This window comes from Brienomyrus brachyistius, chromosome 22 (assembly GCF_023856365.1).
Source record: "Brienomyrus brachyistius isolate T26 chromosome 22, BBRACH_0.4, whole genome shotgun sequence".
NCBI classification, from domain to species: Eukaryota; Metazoa; Chordata; class Actinopteri; order Osteoglossiformes; family Mormyridae; genus Brienomyrus; species Brienomyrus brachyistius.
The window spans coordinates 12,981,753-13,003,612 of record NC_064554.1 but is presented as its reverse complement, the minus strand read 5'-3'; the positions used below and the strand labels follow the sequence as shown (position 1 = coordinate 13,003,612).

The 21,860-nt window shown below is 48.2% G+C and overlaps 1 protein-coding gene across 1 annotated transcript; it reads left to right on the top strand.

The window, feature by feature from the left end:
• The first annotated feature begins 6,695 nt into the window (after positions 1–6,695).
• On the top strand, positions 6,696–21,002 carry nubp1 (nucleotide binding protein 1 (MinD homolog, E. coli)). Its single transcript, XM_048991273.1, has 11 exons — positions 6,696–6,787; positions 7,748–7,852; positions 8,208–8,341; positions 14,154–14,222; positions 14,955–14,987; positions 16,900–16,990; positions 18,882–19,036; positions 19,622–19,732; positions 20,112–20,214; positions 20,300–20,383; positions 20,769–21,002. The coding sequence occupies exons 1-11, from the start codon at positions 6,757–6,759 to the stop codon at positions 20,852–20,854; spliced, it is 1,002 nt and encodes a 333-aa protein (XP_048847230.1). The 5' UTR covers positions 6,696–6,756; the 3' UTR covers positions 20,855–21,002.
• The last annotated feature ends 858 nt before the right edge of the window (positions 21,003–21,860 follow it).

Here is a 21,860-nt window from a genome sequence, read left to right as displayed (position 1 = left end):
TTCCTCTCACGCCCCATTCAACTTCCCTGCCAAATACCACCCATTTCTTCCGTTGAGTCAACTGTGCTGGAACAGGAAAAGAACTAAGCTGTACAGGGCTAGGACTCTCCAGGACTGGACCCGGAGACCCCTGCCCTATTCTGTGCGAGAATCCCCACACGGTTACCGTCTGTGAGACACCAGAACCACGGAAATCACATCATGCCTCCTGGCTATTCTGAAGCTCTTTCAGATGAGCCTCCTGACCCTCTCTGCTGTATCCGCTGAGCTGCAGCCACATGACTCTCTGTTAGTAGGAACAGACTGTTGCCATAAACAGTCAGGTGTACCTAATAAAGAGCCTGCTCTGTGCAAAGTGGTTGCAACTTACCCCAGTTAACTGAAGTATCACAAGATGGCAGCAATTCTGCCCCTAACCATGTTTTATCACTGATAGCAGTTCCACCTCCCGGTGAAAATCAATTCTTTGTCTCCCCCAGCGGGTTGTGTAAAAGTCTTGAAATGGTTTTGAACATTGTACCAAATAAACTAGATGCGTTTGCCTCACTGTCAATACCAACATTTCTGTGACTATTCAGCACAGTGTCACACAGTCAGGCTACCTTTTGTTCTGTCCTTAAACCGAATTTCCCCAGTAAAAAATGTAAAATGAAAGTCCATGTACTCAGAGGATCAGAAAATGATTTCCCAGCCCACACAGACCCCAAGCATTTTCCATCATGCCAACATGGAGTCTAATTTAATTAAATTTTAGCCGAGAGACACTCATCTCCAAATTTGAAAATGAGTCCAGCATGGTTTGGCAGCACCACCAGGGCCCATATATTTATGCACCAAATAATATTCTACCATCGCCATTGGACCAGTAAGGGTCACGTGATGACCTTGTGCCCCTTGAAACCACCCGAGGAAGCGTGCTATGGACAGATTCGAACCTACAGCCCCTGGGGTTTGAGGTGATAGACATGCCATACTGACAGTGTGCCTGGGATTTCTGCGGCTTGCTGGGAAAGCTGGGCCGGGCTCCATGTGGCTCAGCATGAAGACCTTTGCCTGCTGGAGCCGCAGAATAGCGCGGAAAGCAGTGGTATGGAAGTGAGATGGACCAGGTGGACCATGGATCTGATTCCAGTGAAGGACCTCTGCTCCAGTGAACGAGCTCATTCCAGTGGGGTGCCTCTGCTCCAGCATGGAGCTTTTGGAGCAGGGACGTGCAGGGTGAGCTGGGGGGTGCTGGGGTGGGGGGGTGCCGTTTTTTGTCCAAACAATTGATATTAGCTTCCATTTAAGGTCCTAAGTGGTTTATGATCACCAGCAATCAGTAACCTTATATATAAATGCTATTTTGGTTTGCTAGGGGATCACCCCCCCTCGGTTAAGCACCTGCCCCTTCATAAGTCTCTGCCCTGCCCTATGCTGGAAAATCTGTTGGGTATCAGTGGAAGCTTCCAGAACATGCTCATCCTGACTCTGATGCTCTGCATCTCGGTCAGGAGGCTGTGGGGGAGATCAGGAGAATGAGAGAGAGTGAATGTCCATCACAAGATGTTAAGTGCTTTAAATGGTCATTTACATGCCCTGAAGAATGTGGGGCTCTAATTTCTCTTGCAGGGGTCCTAGGGGGACTATGTAAGGGGTTTGAGACAAGTCTGGTGCGGATCAGATCATCTCACATCTCCACCTCGGGCTGCCTAATCTTCACCTGTGGGGCAACCTGAGAAGGGTCTCCTCATCCCACACTGCCTCCTCCAGCTCCTGTATGATTCCTTCCAGAATTTGTCCATCTGGAGTATAAAAAGTGAACCGCGAGACTTCACTGCACAGACGTCTAAGGAGTTTTAGTATCACTGCGCAGTGAAGCAGGTCAGGGAGCTACTGAGGGTGACGGAAGCTGCCCTGGGAGCGGGACCACCTGTACACTCAGGGCCATGTGCAAACCAAGCCTGTGGTTCACACAAGATGTAACCCTCTGCAAGGAGGTGGGGGATCAATATGGTGAGACCATGGATGTTGAGTTAGGAGGTTCCTTAAGCTGCTAACACGACTCGATGAGTTTGGGCAGCCCTCAGACATATTGACTTCACCAAAAAAACGACAATAATTTTCTGCCATTATGAAGGATATAATAATTGTCAGGGTGGATGGAGAAGGGCTCCAGTCATGACTGTAATGCCTCACTATCCTGCCCCTGCAGTCGGAAAGAGACCACAGTCATGTGACCATCACGCCGTGAGAGATGTTCCAGAATGAGTCACCAAGTAGCCAAAGAGACGGAACGGTTCTGCAAACCAGGTCCCCTCCATAACAAGTCCACTGTTCCTGAGGTCTTGTGATGGTGGTTAATTTCATTAGTGTACATTCCAGAAGTCATATTTCTGGGAGACGTGGACAAACAGCAAATATTGCTGCGCATGGCCTCCTCCTGGGAGGTGTGGCCCCCACCACACTCATTACCTATGTCAGCCAGAGGAGCCAGTCGGCATGCTCATTCTGCACATTCCGCAGATTCAAGGAATCTGTCCACAGCAGAACTTAGGCCCTCTAATGCAGGTTGATAATTCCTGCTTGACTGAGGGCCGCTGTTAGGGGACGATTCCTAATCCTGTTATGGTGCTGACTTGGAAAAAAAGGGTCTCTTTTCCTGCAGTGTGTTCAGGCCGGTTAGGTCGTTATGGTCATGCCATTGTTGAATGGCTGTAGCCCAGGCAAAAAGCCAACCAGCACAGAAAACATTTAACGCACCCTGTGCTTTAATGTAAGTAATCCCAGCGGACTTGAAAGCTAATCGCCACTCCTGATGATGCATACGGGGCTCGGTGCCTGCTGCAGCGTGCAGGCAGAGTCTCAGCAAACCTGCCTTTCAGTTTATCTCAAAACCGGGGGATCGATGAATGTAAAGCCAGGTGCCCTTTCAGGTCTATATACAAACATTGAAATCCACCTGTGTGTTGATGTGGTTCCCACATGTTTGGTAAATATAGAAGCCTGAGATTGTGCGCAAATTAATAGCTTGGGGGATAGACGTGTGGTGTTTTCAACCAATCATGAGCCTCTCGGTGGCGGGGGGGGGACAGGTGCTCGCCCAGCCTCCCTCTTAACTCCGAGCTGTGGTGGCTTCATGTCACCATGGAGATGGGGGTCCCAGAGACGCCCACTCATATTGTCTTTGCGATGACACGCCTCTACAAAAGGCCTGGGGTGTGTTCGGGGGGCGACTCCAAAACCAGGTTCAAAGTTCTTCCCACTAAACCGGCTTATTATATTTATCTGAGGCAGCCACTGTGCACAAACAAAGCTACAGGAGCTCGCCGGCGTCTGCCTGCCAACATGGCTGACGCTTGGCCTGCGGGGGAACGCCAGTGATGCCATTGTCCCTGCGCCTCACAGGAGACGCCGTGTACATTTCACCTGTCGTCGTATCGTCGGCAGGTGCGGAAAATTACCTCACACCCTGCAACTGCCAGATTTATAAAGCAACCCTGCCAGGGCAGCCACCTTCCCCCTTGTTTTATTAACATGGCTGTTTGGCTTGTGGGGGACAATCCGCATGACCACCAGTGTGTTTCCCCAGTCTCCTCTGCCTTAATTTCAAGTTCCAGGTTTTATTGTCATGAGTTCAGAGGAACACAGTGACATTCTTAAGCCACAGTTGCGGGGGAGGTGACAGCTGTATGGCAGGACAATAAGACAACAGCAGTGCAGTAAAACACAATGCAGTGCAATATAAGACAAGTGGGCAATAAATCGGTGGTAGAACAGGGTTAGGGTTATGGTGGCCATTTGGTAAATAACACAGCAGCTCCATGAGGACCAGCTGCATATCACTGAAGCAGTTAATCAGCCAGTGACACCTTAAAGCTGGTGTACGGGTGCTGGATCTGCGGCAGTACCTCGGTGCCTCTTGGCTCTGCCAGCTCAGTGGAGTTCTGAAGTTCTCCTTGCGTTTGTACAGGTTTCCCCCTGCTGTTCAAAAACATGCAGTTAGCTGAACTGGCGTCCCTAAATTGACCATAGTCTGCGATTGTGCGCATGTGCCCTTCGTCGAACTGGCCGCCCATCCAGGGTACACCTTCCCGGGACCTTGGCCAGGCTAACAGTGAGCCTGATAAGCTATTATTGAAGATCAAGGGATGGATAACGCTGAAAGGCAATACAGGAGGAAAGACTGGGGACCGTCTGCTATGAATTTTGTGAGTTTTGAGTCTACCAAGGAAACAAACGCTTTTTTTTTTACATTTCTAATGCATCTGGCTTCACAGGTTCTGAAATTTCATCCTTAGCCGAATTTAAGGGGTGTGAATTTCAGTAACAGTGCTGGGGAAGAATACGTCAAAGTCCAAATTCAATCAGTATTTACATTTAATACCGCACCTCATAATCCAGTTAAAAGCATTAATGGCAGACAACAAATAAGTTCAAGCTGAAACATATGAAGGTTTTCTTATTTACTTATTTATTATTGAGACACTGTTATTTTGCTGATGCCCGCTGGCTGTCAAATTTTGGAGTTGAACTAAGAGTTTGTAAGGTGGGGCACATAAAGAGTGTCTCACATTACTCATTGCTTCTACGATCTATATTCACAAGCCCCCCGGATAACATGACACGTTTAACATTAAATAAAACACCTGTGGAAATCGGGCGCCATGCCCATCGCTGTTGCAAAGGCTTCTACTGTCCACCATGTTTTCCTGCTCGATTCAGCCGTGCTGTTAATTATGAGCCAAATTAGAGTACACAATTGTCTTTCCTCCATTTCAACACGACAAAGGGAAAAAACGTGACAAGGAAAAAGAAATGCTTTGTTAAGACAGCCCTGCAATTCGCCATAGAACCTGTTGATAACCGCTGGTGGTTTTGCTTTTTTCTACGTTCGTCACTTTGCACATGCGGTAGTGCTCCGTGGCCGAGGTCACATTAGCGGCTCTAGCTTAATTGGCGCCCCTACAGCACTCGACCTCCCCCGGCCCCCCGTCAACAAAACTGTGCGTCTCCCACCCCCACCCCCATCATTCTGCATTATCATTTTAATTACACATTCGGAACGATACAAATAAATAATGATAACATTTTAAATTACGAATATATAAATATAAAAAATAAATAAAAATAAAATGAATATCAAAAAGAAGTACTAAACACAAAACAAATTGTAGTATATAAAAATGAAAACAATCGAATTTTACATTTTACATTTCATTACATGCATAATATTATACTCATAAAAAGATTAAATTAACGTTTATCCTTATTTCTCCTACACTGTGCACTTAACTTATTAATTTCTGTTAATTAGGCACTCGAACATCAATACATTACCCATCCCCCAAACACTGTCGTCCAAAAGTCACAACTACACCCATTAAACTTGGTGGTGTGCATACTGATTTTCTATTATTCTTAATGATGAAAAGTGCAACAGTATGTCTGTGAAACTATATAATTCCTAGTATTACGACTGATTTAACTAATTGCATTAGTACTGTACCAAGTTAGAGATGCGCTATTTGATCATTTTCCCCGCTCCGCCCACCTTGGACTTCTAGTGAGGCGACCTGAGGTCAACCGAGCCTCCATGTAGTATTTATGTTTTGCCTTTTTCCACAAGGTTAATCAGCCCACACGGTGGTGTGATATCATTGATGTGATGTGCAAATATCACCATTCGATTTTTTTTGTGCGGACGCCCCATGCCGCCCCCGGCCGGCTGCCAGTGTCGCCCATACTTATAAATCCTCCGGTGCTGGGTATAAGCTGGAGGAGGTTCTGCGGGCTGAAAAACTGCATTTCAGGGCTGCTTATGCATGAAATAAGCTTCCCCCAAAGAGATGTATAAACGGTGCAATTAACCTTTTGCGATTTAAAAGCCACAGCACTTTCCCTCTGCTGTGGATGTTAATCCCGGGAAAGGAGGTTTGAAGACCCTATTTTCCAGCGTTTTCCCAGCAGTTTAAATAACGCCTGCGCTTCCTTTTATTTCAATAGCGCATTGAAATTGGAGTAGTTGGTGGCAGCGTTGATGAGGTCAAAGCAATGTGCGAGGGAAAAAAACTAAGAAATACACGTATACCCGTTTACATCGGGAGTTACGTTTATTCGTTTTAAAACGGTTAGTTTAAACACACATACTATGCATCCTGGCTTTGTCCCTTTCGATAACTTGGCAATCCTGCAATGAGATGTATGAAGTCTTGATAGATTTCTACTACTTATTCGAGTTGGTCCTCATCTCATTGACTTGCTATAATAGTTCTTGTTGATTTAATCACAGAGTCCTCCACGAAAATGTTTTACAGAGTGTGATTTAGACGTCTTTGAGTTCCTCTGATACTTTAAGTCCTCCGGTGCTGGAGGACTCCGGTACGGCTCGTCTTTCACTTTCCTTCATCCTGAAGGCTATAGCCGAATTAATTTTACCCGTTCATTTGGCTTATGTTGTTTGTTTTGAATTCTAAAATAAGCTCATACAGGGTTCCTAACACCCCATAACAACTGGATAAGCGGAGGATGGATTTTAGCACGACATCAAAATCTATATGCAGGCAAAGTAATTAAAGTAGGAAGTATTTTAATGAGGTAATACTTTGTTTCTTCTTGATTAGTAGACCTTTTATTAGTTTATACATTTTGATTGGCTTGGGGGAATTTTATGTTTCATGTCAACGGCGGAACCTTCAGTATGAGGGGAGAAGGTAGCAGAGGGGAAAGTAATACTAGCTGCACCCATAAGCGGAACTGCGGCGGCGGAGCGTAACGATGGCGGACGTCCCGAGTGATGCTCCGCAACGTGAGTATCTCTTCGAATTGAGGGACAGTCAGTGCGAAAGTATATATGCAGAATATTCACTTTAAATTATACACTGAGTATGTTTGCTTTTTTGAGGTATTTGGTCATATTGCTCATGTGTATAGCAGCAGGTCTCAGTTGGCGTCATATTAAACAGTGAAGGAGCTAAATCACATCAAAAGTTAACGACCTATTCAACTACTTAAACTTTAAGTTAAAGTAGGTGACGGTGTTGTACTGAGTCATCCTCGATAACAGGGTCGCCAGTTGTCACGCATCTGGCGTGACACTCGCCCTTTCGGACTCAAACGCTCTTACGTGTTAAGGGTAGTTTACTAACTCTACAGTCTGTACTAGGTAATAAAACTGTTGCATGTAAATGCGTCTGCAGACTGGACTCGAATTGAAAATGATAATAATACATTTTATTTATATAGCGCTTTTACATGAACACTTAAATCTCACTTCAGCCATCTGACAAAAGTTGACAACACTGCTATAACAGTACAAAATGAATACATGTGCCATGTTACTTGCTAATAATATCAAGTGTGGTTTCCCAGTGTGATAACTATTAAAGAAATAAACGTTTAGAGATGAGAGCACATCGTACCCCCCCCCCCCACCCCAAACCCAGATGAATCCAGCTTTGTTTTGTTTTTTAGAGCCCCTACATATATTTTATAATATATCTGTATAATTATATCTGGCATATTAAACTTGTTAGATATCGCTGTGAAATTTGTTGGCCATATTAGCAGTATATAACAAAGAGCATTATTGCTTTTATATCTGGAGATTTAATAAGGAGGACAGGTACAGTCACTTAGCATTTGTGTTCTGCGCAATCCAGAGCAGCTAACTGACCCAGACAGCAGAGTTTGTGCCCTTGAATACAGTGACTAGTGCTGATCCTCTTCATGCAGTGAATTTGCCATGTTTTTTCCCCCCCTTTCCCAGACTGCCCTGGGACCAGCAGCTCACAAGCCGGGAAGAGTTCTGCTTGTCAGGGTTGCCCGAACCAAACCATATGTGCCTCTGGAGCAACCCAAGCTCCGGATCCCGGTATGTTACCAGCATTAATGTGTCCGTGAGCCAAAGACTCAGCTACTATTGTAATTATGAGCGTTTCTCCCTGGTGAAAGAGATTTTAACAGAATATTCCTATAGTAATTGATACATGAATTTGGTATAAAACCAAGCCTTTGTATCCTTTTTGGTAGACAGCTAATGGACAATACTGGCAAACAGATAAGTGGGATGGACTCCAGGCTCACCCTCATTGCATGAATAAATAAATGAATGGATGGATGGATCAGTCAGAAAATGAGCATGTTTCCTGCACGCTTTGATGGACCTTTAGCTCAGTATCTTAATTTAGTTTTTAAATTTCTTTCCTCATGTTTCTTGCACACGGCAGCAATCGAGGAGATCCGGGTGAAAATGGCCTCCGTCAAGCACAAGATCCTGGTGCTGTCCGGCAAAGGCGGCGTAGGCAAGAGCACCATCAGCACGCAGCTGGCGCACGGCCTGGCCGGCGACTCCTCCACAGAGGTACCTCATTTCGTTCCTTTCGGTTTCTTTTTACATTTCACCCTTCATAACACCATGGCTCCATGCGTGAGGAGTTTGCAGGTTCGCTGTCGTCATGAGGTTTTCTCCAGTTGTCAAGTGAAGTTACCAAATCGCACGTATGTGTGTGTGTGTGTGTGTGTGTGTGTGTGTGAGGAGAGATGTTTCAAAGGTGTCCTTCTTGTTAAGGCTGGGAACTGATACCTGTATCAGGTCAGGATTGAGACAGTTTTACTGTTTTACAGGATTCTTTAAAAGAGGTTTTTGTTAAGAGTTAAACCAGGGACTTTTTTAAATGAAAAGCTCATCTCAAGCACCTTTTTGGAATGTTTTAGCTGCTTGTAATATTTTATAATCACTTTTGTTTTTACCTTTTTGGTTCTTCTGTCTGTTGCAGTACCACCTTGCTCTCACCAGAAATGGCAAGGCCTGACTCTGACACATTGATGTGCGTTTCTGCTGTTGAACCAATCACTGTTTAAATGGTCTCTCTTGGCGGTTAGTGGCAGTCAGACAAACTGGTGCCTATAATTTGCCCTTATTATTGTATGTGCATTGTGGATGTGTGTGTGTGTGTGTGTGTGTGTGTGCGCGTACATGTATGCCCCCTATGGTGGACTGAATAATCCTTGCTGATGGGGGGGGGGGGGTCACGCCCCTTTCTAGTGGAAGTTGTGAGAACTAATTCACCCTTCTCCCCCCTCCCCCGGTTCTCTGGTTTGTTATTTCATGCTGACGCTGAGTGCATTGGGGGGGGCGTGTCGAAGGGAGAGTTTCAAACGTGGCCCCGCCCTTAAGCTCTCTGAAATGGAAACGTGCTCCGATACCCTTACTAATACTCATGGCGGCCTTGGGCTCGGCGTTATTTTATCTGCATCTGTATGGATCAACATCAGTTCCTTCCCAGCCACGGTGCCCCCCCCCCCCAGTCCGGCTGCAAACGAAGTTGCCGACACCCGAATGCAAACATCCCGTTTTGCTGTTTCCTATTTTTTTGTTCCTTCTTCCTGTTTATAGAGGCCGTGTGGAAACCGGGGGCCGTTCTGACCTCTCCACCTGCTCCGGGTTTTCTGTTTTGCCGTTGTCTTGGGAGCAGCCAGAGTGGGGAAGTGCCGAGTCGCAGCCTAGCGATCCGCCGGCCCCACCGGCCAAATTCAGGCCCCTCCATGCCGTGCTCTTCAGCTACATTGTCTCTAACCAAATGCCACATCTGATTTGTTAGATCCTGTGAGACGTGCTGCTGGTTAAACAGGCCCGCATTAGCAGCCGTGGTCATATGGCACGTACGTAACAGTGTGCTCTGGGTGGGACGCTGGCCCCCATCCTGTCCCCTCCCCTTTTTCTACGGACCCTCCCCTCCTCTTTCCTGTGCCGTGTGTCTTTCCTGGGGAAGCTTACGCTGCAGCTTTTAATCAGTCCTGAAAGCTGTCGTTTGCCATCCTGAGATTTGTGTTTCCAGAGGCGTGAGGCTAATGAATTTACGCAGCTGACGGCCTGGCCTGGGGGGGGGCGGGGTGGGGAGGGCCCCTGAGGGTTGCGGCACTGCCGTCTTTCTGCGCCAGGCACTTAACCCTGCCGATTAAATGGATTAAGTCCAGGAGCTGAATGATACAGACAAATTGAACGAGATTAAAAGAACACTGGGTCTGTTTCTCTCTCATCATGCCCAGAACGGACCGACACCAGATGCAGTCAGGCTCACTGCAAACACAAGATGTTCCTCTCCCCCCACCCCCTCCAGGGCTCCGCAGCTGTCCACACGTGTGAGCCCCCCCCCCCCCAGTGTAGTTCCCCCCCAGAGTTTTCCTTTGAGCAGAAGCTGCCTCAACCTATCTGAAAAATCAAGAGACAGCGTGTACCCCCTCCTCTATAGCCACGTTCCCCCCCCCCCTTTGAAGCCTCTTGCCACTGCCCCCAATTCAAATAGCTCTTGTAATTGGAATTTACACCCATTCAGCTGGGGTGTGTACTGGAAATGAGGATATTTTCATGTCACTGCTATTTTCAGGCCAGAAAGGAATGTGAGAGCGCCCCCTTGTGGCCATGGAGAAGGCTCCACAGCCGCGGCCTTAGGCCGCTTGCCACCATGCACATTTACCATGTAAACGGTAAAAATTGTGTGCCTCCTGCAGGGAGGGGCATTTCACAGCAAACCTGCATGTTGGGGGGGGTTTGCTCACCCTGCCAGGGTGGGCGTTCCACAGGATGTCAGCTGAGAAAGGAAGGGCTGCTTCTCCTACTGTGAGAACACACACCCAGGGTGGCTGTGATTGTGGCAGACAGTCAGCCCATACACGCATAGTCTCTCATACTCAGTCTTGCAGACTGATGTCACGGGGGGGGGGGCTTCATCCCCCCCACCCCAGCAGGAGCTGGTCTGCAGCACTGAGTTATAATGAAGCCAGGTGTGTTTTGCAGGAGCAGGCAGAATCCAGTGCAGCCGTGGGGTAATTTCCCCAAACCGTGGGCTGATGATAAAAGTGAAATGCTTTGTGGTCTTTCTTCCACTCTGTTCGGGTTGCTCTGGCTCTCAAAGTGAAAATGTGCTCAGATCTGCATCCCTGACACTCAGATCACTGGCCCAGAGATGAATCTTAATTGTTTTTTGCTGATTGGAGAACAGAAACCCCCATCGATTCCCCTGCGTGGCGTCCCCAGAACCGTTACCCAGAGATAATCCCCTTTGTTGCTGATGCAGGTTCGGGTTTCTTAGGACGTGTTGCTTGAATGACATGCTGGGTAATCAGTATAAAAAATGTTAGCATCTAATTTATACTGTTAGATACAGGAAACTCGTAAGTTTTGCGTTTGGATGCTTAACCTCAAACCAAAGATCCAGAGCTTAAAGAAATCGGATGAAAGAAATAAAGACAGGGAACCTTAACAGTGTTTCAGTGTCTGTCTTACAGTTTCTGCTCGCGGACAGAATCATGGACTGTTCAAAGGGCGCTGCTGAAGCCGGCGGTCCATCTTCTCCCGGCCCCCTCCGCTTTTCCCTGAGGAGCAATGGGAATTCCTAGAATTCTCCGAAAAAAGTGAAGCCCCCATTTTTCTCAGCCTGCCCGTGGTTCACACAGGGAGGGACGTGATCCCACTCTGACCCCGGAGACGCCGATGACGGAGTGAGAGAGAGAGAGAGAGAGAGAGATGGCATGTCGACTGAAGATGGGTCAGGGGACGGGGGCCAAAGGCCCCATCATAAGTGTCTCACTCAAAGGAGAAGTGTGTTTTGAGCTGGCAGAGAGCCTCTGGGAGTCCCACTGGTGTGTGTGTGGGGGGTTGCTGTTACCATACATCCTTCCCAGTTTGACACGAAATGTCACCATTCGGGGAAGGTCTTGTTTCCCAAGCTGTGCGTGGGCTGAGCGCCACATGAAGACTCGCTGGTACAGTCTTGAATGTATATGTATGTATGTGTACTTTACTCAGGAAACTTACTGTTGTACTATTTTTTTAAATGTTACTTATTCTGCTATTTATTTTGATACTGTATGCTACTTATAAATGAGCCTCCTGCCTCAGTTCGTTGCGCTTTTGAAGCCCGACTTTGGCCTTTGCATTTTCTCTGCGGGGGATGCGACGGGGGATGCGACGGGGGATGCGACGAGCCGGGAGCTGGACCCGTTTGAGGCCATGGCATTGCCTACTGCAGCCGAGCTCAGTCAGCCTGAAGCAGCTCACCAGGCTGGATTCAATTTTCGTGTTGAATATTTTGCTGAAAATTTTTGATTCTCGCGTCGCGTCGAGCTCAAGCGAAGTCCTTTCCGCCATCTATCTCCTGTAGGGATGGTCACTGGGGAGTCCTGTCCCTTCCTAAAGTATCCAACATGGGGGGGGGTCGTTTGTTCCGGGGCAGGGTCAGAGCAGGGAGTGGCTCATAGGACCCTCCCACAAGGTTAAAAGCTTGTGTGAAACAGATGGTGCTGACTACAGCGAAGCAAGTAACTGATAAAGCAGAGTGTCTGGTATGGACTAACATGGCCGTACCGCAGAACAGGAAAAAGCGATTTCTCGTGAGGTTTCCTGTTTCTGCGCCCAGTAAGCAAACATGCAGGGCATCTAGAAGTGCCGCCTTTTTTATTGCGCGTAAGGACCGTAACTTGCATAACTGGTGCATTCAGCCGTTTATCTTTTGTATGTATATTCAGATGATTCCGGAAGCCTTATTTGTCATTTGCATACAAGTGCAGTGAAACGCCTGCAGATTTAACGTGCAGTGATAAAGGACAATAAATACGATATAACGAAGAGTGTGAACATACATGCAGCACTATGCAGGCTGAATAGGAGGGACCCAACAAGATGGTCTATTCAAGTCTTTAACTATTATGCCCCCTGCTGGCCACTATATGCACCCGCGCTCATTAGGAACTCTAGAGCCATTCACTGACTTTTCTCGTTTTTCCTTTGCTTCCCTGAATTTGATAAAGGTGTTTATGATGACATCCCTATAACTCGATAATTTTAAATGAAACAGAAATGGCCTCCATCTTTAGGGTTGGGCCGGTTTCCTTTTAATGCTCTTTGCACGACGGATTAGGCAGCCCAGCCCGGGTCCGGCTCTGTATTGGATCCTCTGATCCGGGAGGCTCCGTCTTTGGTTCGTCTGAATTTTATGGTGTCGGATGTTAATTTCTGCATCTCTCCATATCCGGTTGTCCCTTTTTTGCACTGCGGTTGCTAAGCCTACAGAATGTTGTCATAACAAGACGGTTTCCTGTCGGAACTTTAACTGGAATTACGTGACTAATCGCTGGCCTGGGCTGCACTTCCCCGTCGCCCAGTTTCATTCGTGGGACCAATTATGTGTAAATGCCGTCCCCTATTGTCCAATCTGACTTTGCCGCTTTTGTTAAGAAGGAAGTACTGTGGCTGGTCTGAGAAACTAACCTGCCATCATCAAACAATAATCTTCAGCTAAATCCAACAAACCAAAACCAACAGTTTTCTGAATGGGCCAGTAGGTGGAAGTGTGGTGCTGGCTTTGTGTTCCGGCTATTGTGTTGGCGTAAGCTTGACTGAGCTGTTTTCTGTTAAAAACATTGTCTGCCAGTTATTTTGGATAAAAACATCAGTTTAAGAAACACCTGCAGCAAATGAATAATGTGCCCGGCAGATCGTTTATACTGTACTTCGCACCGAGTTCTATGTTAAAGTGTGAAGGAAGTTCACGCGGCCTACACTGCCCTCTTGTGGTATGAAAAGGTGTTGCCTGATCAGTGATTGGAGAAACCTGCAGCAAGCCCCGTCCACCGAGTGTGCGAGCCTCATTTCCATTTGCTTACAGCCATCAAGGGGCTGACTCCTGGGAGGCAGGGGGAGGGGGAGGGGCTTGAGCTGAGAACCGGCACAAACACACGGACCATGGATCTGTCAGGCCTGGTGCAGCAAAGCTCCTTTCTGAAGCCCAGTCATAACACTGAAAAAGTGTAGAGGTTTACAGTGGGAATGGAAGTTAACGTTGCATAAAATTCAATAAAGCAGATTGAGACAAGCTTCAGGCAGAGGGTGGCCATAACAAGGGGACACGCGGTACCGTTTGGGAGCCGTTTCCACATCGCCCTGGTTTACCTGAAGCAGGCTTCCGATGACGCCAGGGTCTTCATTACCGCTCACTTCCCTCGGCTCCACCCAAACTACCAAGGGTGCATTTCCCAAAACGTTCTGCTAGCTACTTTACATGGTTTGACCCCTTCAGTTGCATGGTGCCAGCTATGTAAATGGCTAACGTAGTTGGCAACTATGCTTTTGGAAAATGTGCCTCCCCCTAGTAACTCATTCCTCCCACCATTAGGTGGCGCTGCTGGATGTGGACATCTGTGGACCGTCCATTCCAAAGATGATGGGTGTGGAGGGAGAGCAGGTACGTGAGACGCCGAGGCGTGAAATTCCATGTATATATAACCAGTTAGATGAGGCCGCAAGCTTGTTATGCACTGAACTTAAGTTGTTGACCTCCATTCTTGACCGTTGCGCGTCAGTGATTCGAACTGGAAAATATCTCAGCATTTTAAGGATGGTGTAAATCAGTCCCCAAAGATTTGGGACTGTCCAGTGGCAAATTATTCAGCTGTTTTGTTGTGCAAATGCAAAGTAAAATGCAGCGTCTTTATTATGAAGGCAGTGGGCTGAAGGCCATTCTCACACTCACAGCTGTCATGCTTAAATAAAACCACCACATTTTCCCGGAAGATAGCCAAAATCCCACTTAAATGGTGTAAAACACAGTCTGACCCCAACTTTCCTAAAAGTGCTGTTTAGAAATTTCTAAAATGGTCACAAACATGCAAATGTGTTTCATATTGAGTCAGAAGTAGTCAAATTTGGAGATGGTTGGTTGCGAAGTCCTCTGGCACCTGCCCAGTCGTGACCATGTGACGTAGGAGGTGTAGATGATACGGTACTCGCTTTAGAGCAGAGCTCTGGTCACGCCAAGGCTAACAGTTGATCTGCTTTTATGGGCACGCAAAAAGTCACCAGGCCTTATTAAATCGACTTTTGTTATCATGATCACATCAACTTTTGTTATCATGACGGTAATGGGTGTGTCGCTCTGATCTTTGGTGTCCTTTTTGTTGTCGTCTTTCCCTTGTAGGTCCATCAGAGTGGCTCAGGCTGGTCACCCGTGGTAAGGGGACTCCACGCTACAGAGAAGCTTTGCGGGCTCTTTCGGCTTTGCATTGGGGGAAGCTGCTCACCGCCGTGCAGGAAGTTAGGCAGAAAGGGAACTGAGCTCGACAGAATTAATCTCTCTGATAAAGTCCAAGATAAAAGCCAAGCAGTAACATGTAGGCATGCAATAATTAGGTGGTGATGGTTGTGGTGGGCGGGGCCTGGCGCGGTGTTCTGCCCGCTGAATTCCTGTTAAGCCGACGCCAAAGGATGAAAGAATGCGGCTCGTCTGGGCTGGCCGAGCCAGGGTATCGCCGAAGATCTGCGCTCAAGGAAGCACGGTCGCAGCCAGCCTGGCATTTTCTGGGAACAAAGTCCACAGAACCTGCCGCCAACGATGTTACCGCTAGCATCAGCACTGAGTGCATTTGCGACATGCCATGTCAAATTTGCGTCGGGCGCTGATCTCTCCCAGTTGGAGGCTCGTGCTTTTTTGTGATTCCTAAGACTTTGACGTCAGTTTTTCATCCTGAAAGCAGAGGGCACTAACGTGCGATTATCGCCTCCTGCCTGAATCCACAGGCTACGGTCAGGGGGCCGCTGTCTGATTCGCTCCACCATGCCGTTAAACTTGGAGCATTTGGATATTTCCATGAATGAGGTGTGAGGGGTTCGCTCCTCGTTGGAGGGAAACATTTGTGGATTCCGGAAGGCCTCACACCTCCCTCCCTCGATCACCCCTTGGTCACACGAGGAGCTTCAGAAATGTCAGTGTGGTAATAGGGGTGGAACGGTTCTCACTGCCACCTGTGTAGTCTGTACTGCCAGTCAGCTCTGCTCTCTGGTTGGACCTGGACCAATCGTGTCACAAGGGATTATGGGAGTAACAGGGCGTGGATATTCCTGGCTCTCTGAATGTGTGTTCTGAGAAAAGCCTATGGTACTTGGAATCATGCCTTCCAATATATGGCACTCAGACTTGCATGTGGCCCAACCTAGATAACACATCATCACAACATCCCCTGTACCCATAAGAGGACTGAAATAAAGTTCACCTGCATACAGCTGAGGCTTAGTACAGCTTAGGGGTAACTGAATAGGGGAATGTTTCCCAAAAGCGTAATTGCTAACAACATTAGAAATGTACGTAGTTGTGACCAGGCAACTTAGGTTTCCCGCTATGGAGGTCGCTAAGGGAGCTTGTGGGAAGCGAAACCCAGTTTGATCGAATTATTATGCTGCTGTTTTTTGTTACCAGGGATTGTCGTTTTACTTTGAATGCATTTTGCTTTAATTTATTTTTTGTTCCCTTTCTTGTCAATGTTTGTATTTTTACGCGAAATGTTGTCCAGCTTGGAAAATAGCGCATGAATAATGACATTTGAAGAGTTTCTTCTTTTGTAGGACAAACATTGAAAATTGGAATGGAAATTCACGACTTGCGTAGTATCAATATCGGAACAAAAATGTTGGTATCGTGGCAACACGATTTCTAGCATTTGCGTGAAACATCTAGAGAAGATCTCGTCCTGTAAAGGCTGGCTTTAGGTCTTCTCTGAGGAACATGACACAGCTGACCTTCAGGTGGCTGCCAAACAAATCAGAGGCGAGGTTAAGCCTGTGCATCGCTGCAGTGTTTTATGTATGGAGGACAGGAAAAAAAAATCTTTAAAGCCATTAAAGGGACGGCTTTAAACTATTGTCAGTGTTGACAAAGGGCAGCGCCCAGTCCCTTTGCCAAATCGGGTAGGGTTTTTTTTTTAGCCTTGCTTTGATTCTGGTTCATCTGGTTTTTCCGCGATCGCCTGGCTCGATCGGCATGAGGGCCACATCGCCAATGCCATGTGGTGATCAGCAGCGATCCATGAACGGTCCAGAGCATGCTGTGTGTTCAGGAATGTCACACGGCTCTGCTGTCCCTTCCCCAGTACGTGGAGGACAATTTGGCCGTGATGTCAGTCGGCTTCCTGCTGAGCAGCCCGGATGACGCCATCATCTGGAGGGGGCCGAAGAAGAATGGTACGGTTTTCTCTGCACCAATCAGGTCGCTGGTTCAGGCGGCTCGTGCACCAAACAAGTACAGCACATGCAAAGTGGTAAAGAAGATTGGGGCCATTTTCACTTCCTTGTTCTGCTGTGTTTCAGCCAAAATGTATCTCCAGGAGTTATGGACGGTGTAAATTAAGTACCGATGATTTGGTGAATTATTAAGCAATTCTTTACTTTGAAAATCTGAAAAGTTTTTTCTTTACGACTGTGCGCCATCTGATATCACTGTGTATGTGGCTGAAATTCCCCTTAAGTGGCTATAAGTCATAAACCTTATGTGTGGAACTATCTTTTTGTGGTATTATGACAAGTAATTGCCACGTGAATCATTTTATATTACTGAATCTGAATTTTGAGGGCAACACGTACTTGCGTGCCAGTAATGTTAATTCTTGACTGTATCTCTTGTTGAGTTTCGCCCCGAAAATGCAGATGTATCAGGTTTGACTGACTCGGATGTAGTGTTATGTTGTTTGGTGCTGCTACCAAAGGGGATCATGCCTGCCAGAATCTGCCAGTTCCTGATGTTCAGCACAATAAAAGAGTCCCTGGTCAGTATCCTGTTGACTCTCCCCACCTTCTGTAGATTTCAGGCCCCAGATTATAACTTGCCAACCTCACCAACTGCTGTCTGCCAGTCTGGTCATTGGGGTTGATGTTGACCTTCTTGAGGGATTAAGAGCCTTTCTCAGGGGCCCAACAGTGAAAGTGCTTTGCTGACCCTGGGATTTAAACCAACAACCTACTGATCACAGGCACAGCTTGTTAACCTGCTGAGCAACATACTGCCCCCTGGTGCTGAATGGCGCTCTGGCGAAATCAAACAGCATGGTCCTCACAGTGGCATTGCCTCTCCCTTGGGTGGGGGGACCAGGCCCTGGTAGGTGGGGGATGCGGGCATGTCCCAGCCAGAGCACAGAGAGGTACTACGGTCTGGCAAAGTGTGTGAGGTGATGGCCGCCTGGGGATGTCCCTGGGGAGCGTTTGTCGAGATCAGGAGGATCCCACACAGCTGATTGGCTCCCGTAGCTCCTCCCATCAGCCTGCTCTGCGTTCTTTCCTCAGTTCTCCTCTAGATAATGAGAAGTAGTGGTAGGTGCTGGGGGCCGTTGTATCATGGGTGTAAGTGGGGGTGGGGGAGGTCACTTGGGGGGTATATTTTGTGGTAACTGACTTGTTTTTAGAACCCGTAGGAGGTGCCTCATTGGCGGGGTGCGTCTGCACTCTCCAGCCTGCCCAGCCTCACACGCTAGCCTTTATTTATACCCAGTTGGTTTTCGCTTCCCCTTCAGCTTGCCCCCCCCCCCCCCCCCCCCCCCATGCACTTCCCTCTAGCACCGCAAGCTGAAAGTGGCCTTTTAAAAAGCCGCGTGCGTTCTGCTTCTTTGGGCCCACCTGCTGGCCCCCCCGTCCACCGCACCCCGGCCAACGCACCGGCCGCCATCACGTGACGCACTCCGCGCGGCTTTATTTAGAACTCCACCGTTTTAAATAACCCCCCCCTCCACAAACAGGGAGACTGGGAGAGGCTGGTATGTGGGAGGCTGCTTGGCAAGGGGTGGAGCTCCCTGGGTAAAGTGTGGGGGGGGTGGTGCTGGTTTTCGCCAGGTCTGGCAGGGGCTGGGTGATTACGGGAAATGCGGCAGATAAACAAGAGGAGAGGAGTAAACGGCTGTGAGCTGGGGAGGGCGGGGCTGTAGGTGCTTGTTGTTACCTAGCAGGACCTTTAGAGAGATGTAACTAACCAAGCATGCCCCCGCCCCCTCAGAAAGCCAGGTTGGAGTTTTGCAGTGTAGGAGGTGCTTGGCCAAAAAATGTGTCATTTTCCAAAATAACCAGGCACCTCGCCCCCCCCCCCCAGGAATGATAAAGCAGTTCCTGAGGGATGTGGACTGGGGCCAGCTGGACTACCTCATTGTGGACACCCCCCCAGGCACTTCTGACGAACACCTGTCGGTGGTGCAGTACCTGTGCGGTGCCGGTGTGGATGGTGCCATCATTGTCACCACCCCTCAGGTGAGAGTGCCCCCCCCCAAGTTGATGAAGGGCTGAATTTCCTTGTCACACTTACAATGACAGGAATAGTATTATGAGGAGCTGGTCTGATTTTTTGGGGGGGTGGGACTTGTTGCAGCAGAGAGAAGTTGCTCTGTGGTTTTGGCCAGTCTGTCAGCTCCTGCTTGACAGCTGCCCCCGACTCCGAGTCGACGCTGCTGGTTCTGGTTTCCGGAAGCTGGAAAAGGGAATGAATTTCCCAGTCTGTCTTCCATTCCCAGCGTCGGAACGCTGTCCGCGTCTCGCGTGCATGTTCTATTCTTGCAAAATGAAAGCAAAACACGGCGCCTGTGTGCGTGTCAGGCTTGTGTGTATGTGTGTGTATGTTGGGGGGAGGTGAGGGTGTTTGCCCCCATGCAGATCGAAAGCAGTTTTTTTTTTTCTTCCCCTCAGAGGAGGGGCTGCTCATTTTGTTTCCATTACTGTGTGGGGGGGGGGAGGGTATGTCTGGGCTCCTGTGCATGTTTTCGTACATCATTCACTCCGTTGCAGTTTGTCCTTCCCTCATTAAATGTTTAATTTGCGCCCCCCCAATTTGCCTGGCAGGAAGTTTCACTGCAAGATGTCAGGAAGGAGATTCGCTTCTGTGAGAAAGTGGGGCTCCCAGTCATAGGCGTGGTGGAAAACATGAGTGGTTTTCTGTGTCCTAAGTGCAAGGTAACTGGGGGGGTCCAAGTTCCTCGATCGCTTTGCTCACAGGAGCATAACATGTTAATGCACAAGTGCTGTAGCTTCATCATATGAACACACACACACACACACACATACATACACACATCCATCCATCCATCTCCAGTTCTGCTGTCCAGGGTCACAGTATATTATGGACTTTATATCAAGGTTATTAACTTATTACTGTTGCTTATTATTGATTATTCAACTGTGGCTGGTGGGTTCAGAAGCTCTTTTACAAAAGTGTCATCGTATAAAATTTTGCAGAGCTAGTCAAATACTACTTCTACTGCTAATATTAATGGCAGTTTAATATTATTGACATACGTATTAGATATTAAATATCTAGCTCATCCCCTGGCAGAACATGACCCCGATTTTCCCTCCCACCACTGGGGGGGCAGAGAAGATGTGCCTGGATATGGGTCTGTCATTCCTGGAACGGGTGCCGTTGGACCCCCGGATAGGTACACACGCCATGGGGGGGGGTGAAGCTGAGAGCCCATGGGTCTCCTTTAAATCTGCTGACTCTCTGACTCTCTGCTTCCGCAGGTAAGAGCTGCGACGAGGGCAGGCCGTTCCTGACGGAAGTGGCAGACTCCCCCGCCGCCGCTGCCTACCGCAGCATCGTGCGCGGTAAGGACGCGAGGCCATTGGGCCTGGCGGGGGCTCAGCACTCCGCACTGCTGCCTTCCAAACGTATGGTCCTGGGTGCGAGTCCCTCCCCAGCTAATTTCGGTTGATTTGGGCGCAGCATAACCGAAGGGCCCAGATGGGTCCAGGACAATAGCTGCCCCCCCTTTGAGACAGAGGATGGGGGAGAGGGGGCGCAGAGAGACTTAAAACACTGTTACAGACATATGGCAAGAAAAAGTGAAATGAAAGTAAGCAGTGACATTCAGAGAGGAAGGAAATGCACAGCCAGTTCTGAAGAAGCCTGTTTTATTTATACAGTTTATACAGAACCAGACACCCCACCCTTATCACACTCTATCCAATCCCCTGTCATCTCCTCCAACAGGGGTCACGGAATACTGTGCATCGAGGCGTCACCAAGGTGATGCTGACCAGACAGCCGCGGGGCAGCGTCAGGACGGGGAACCCTGACAGCGGAACGAGGGCTCATCACGGACGATGAAACTCCCTGTACAGTATCACACCCTGACCGGATTTATGACGTCGCTGCTTTTTAATTGCCCTTTTTCAGGTGTTTATATCGTTTAGGTTGAATAAAGGGTCGGATCTGTGAAACGCAGCAAGTGTCTGGCGATGGCCTCTGATTGGTTCGAAGCCTGGAGCCAGAGTGCTGGCGGACAGGCTCATGTGCCCCTTGGCTGTCTGACACGTTTGCGCTTTGATTGAGCTCAAAGCCGGCGTGCTCCCGTTCTGCAGCACGAGCGCCATCCCTCAAAGCCCCAGACTCCCAGTGGCGTCGACCCTGTCAGGTTTGGCGAAACGCACCGATACTGCCACCAGGACAAAATCGCCCGTTGGAGAAGTGTGCGATTCGGCAGGACTCATGGCCTGCATGACAACACGGACTGATAGGGAAGGACGGTGCCACAGATCAAAATTAAATGTCTGACACCGGAGCGGTGATGTAATCCCAGCATGCACTTCTTTCTGGGGACAGGCACACTTATTAACAATAGGCCATTGTTTGCTTTTCTAGCTGTACGGAAGCATTTTCTCTTCTGCTTTTTTTTTTTTTCGAGTAATCACTTTTTTTCGTAATTTAGTCGCCGAATCCTCTGTCACCCGCATTTACTTAGAAATTCATTTAAACAGCAATATTGATGTTAAGGCCTTTCGAAGAGGCTACCGCAAGCCTTCGGAAAGTGTGAGGAAGATTATATTTCCTTTTTCTTTATTTAACCAACTGGTAGAAAATTAGTTACGAATAAGCGAGTGGGTACTGGTGTGCAGTCGTTTGCCCTCTTCCGCCAGAGAGCCCCCCCCCCCCCCATAGTGCAGGAAAGGGGAGAGATACAATGAATCTGGAAAGTTCTCACAGCGCTTCACTTATGTTATGTTACAGCCTGATTTCAAAACGGATTCAATTTATTTTTGCCTACAAAACCAGTCGCTTAGTCATTTCACTTCACTTCCTTTC

Bases quoted from the DNA above. Each gene is read 5' to 3' on its own strand.
- nubp1 (XM_048991273.1), top strand. From the start codon at position 6,757: ATGGCGGACGTCCCGAGTGATGCTCCGCAAC. The intron at 6,788-7,747 runs GTGAGTATCTCT...CCCCTTTCCCAG, and splicing joins CCCGAGTGATGCTCCGCAAC to ACTGCCCTGGGACCAGCAGC. The intron at 14,223-14,954 runs GTACGTGAGACG...TTTCCCTTGTAG, and splicing joins TGGGTGTGGAGGGAGAGCAG to GTCCATCAGAGTGGCTCAGG.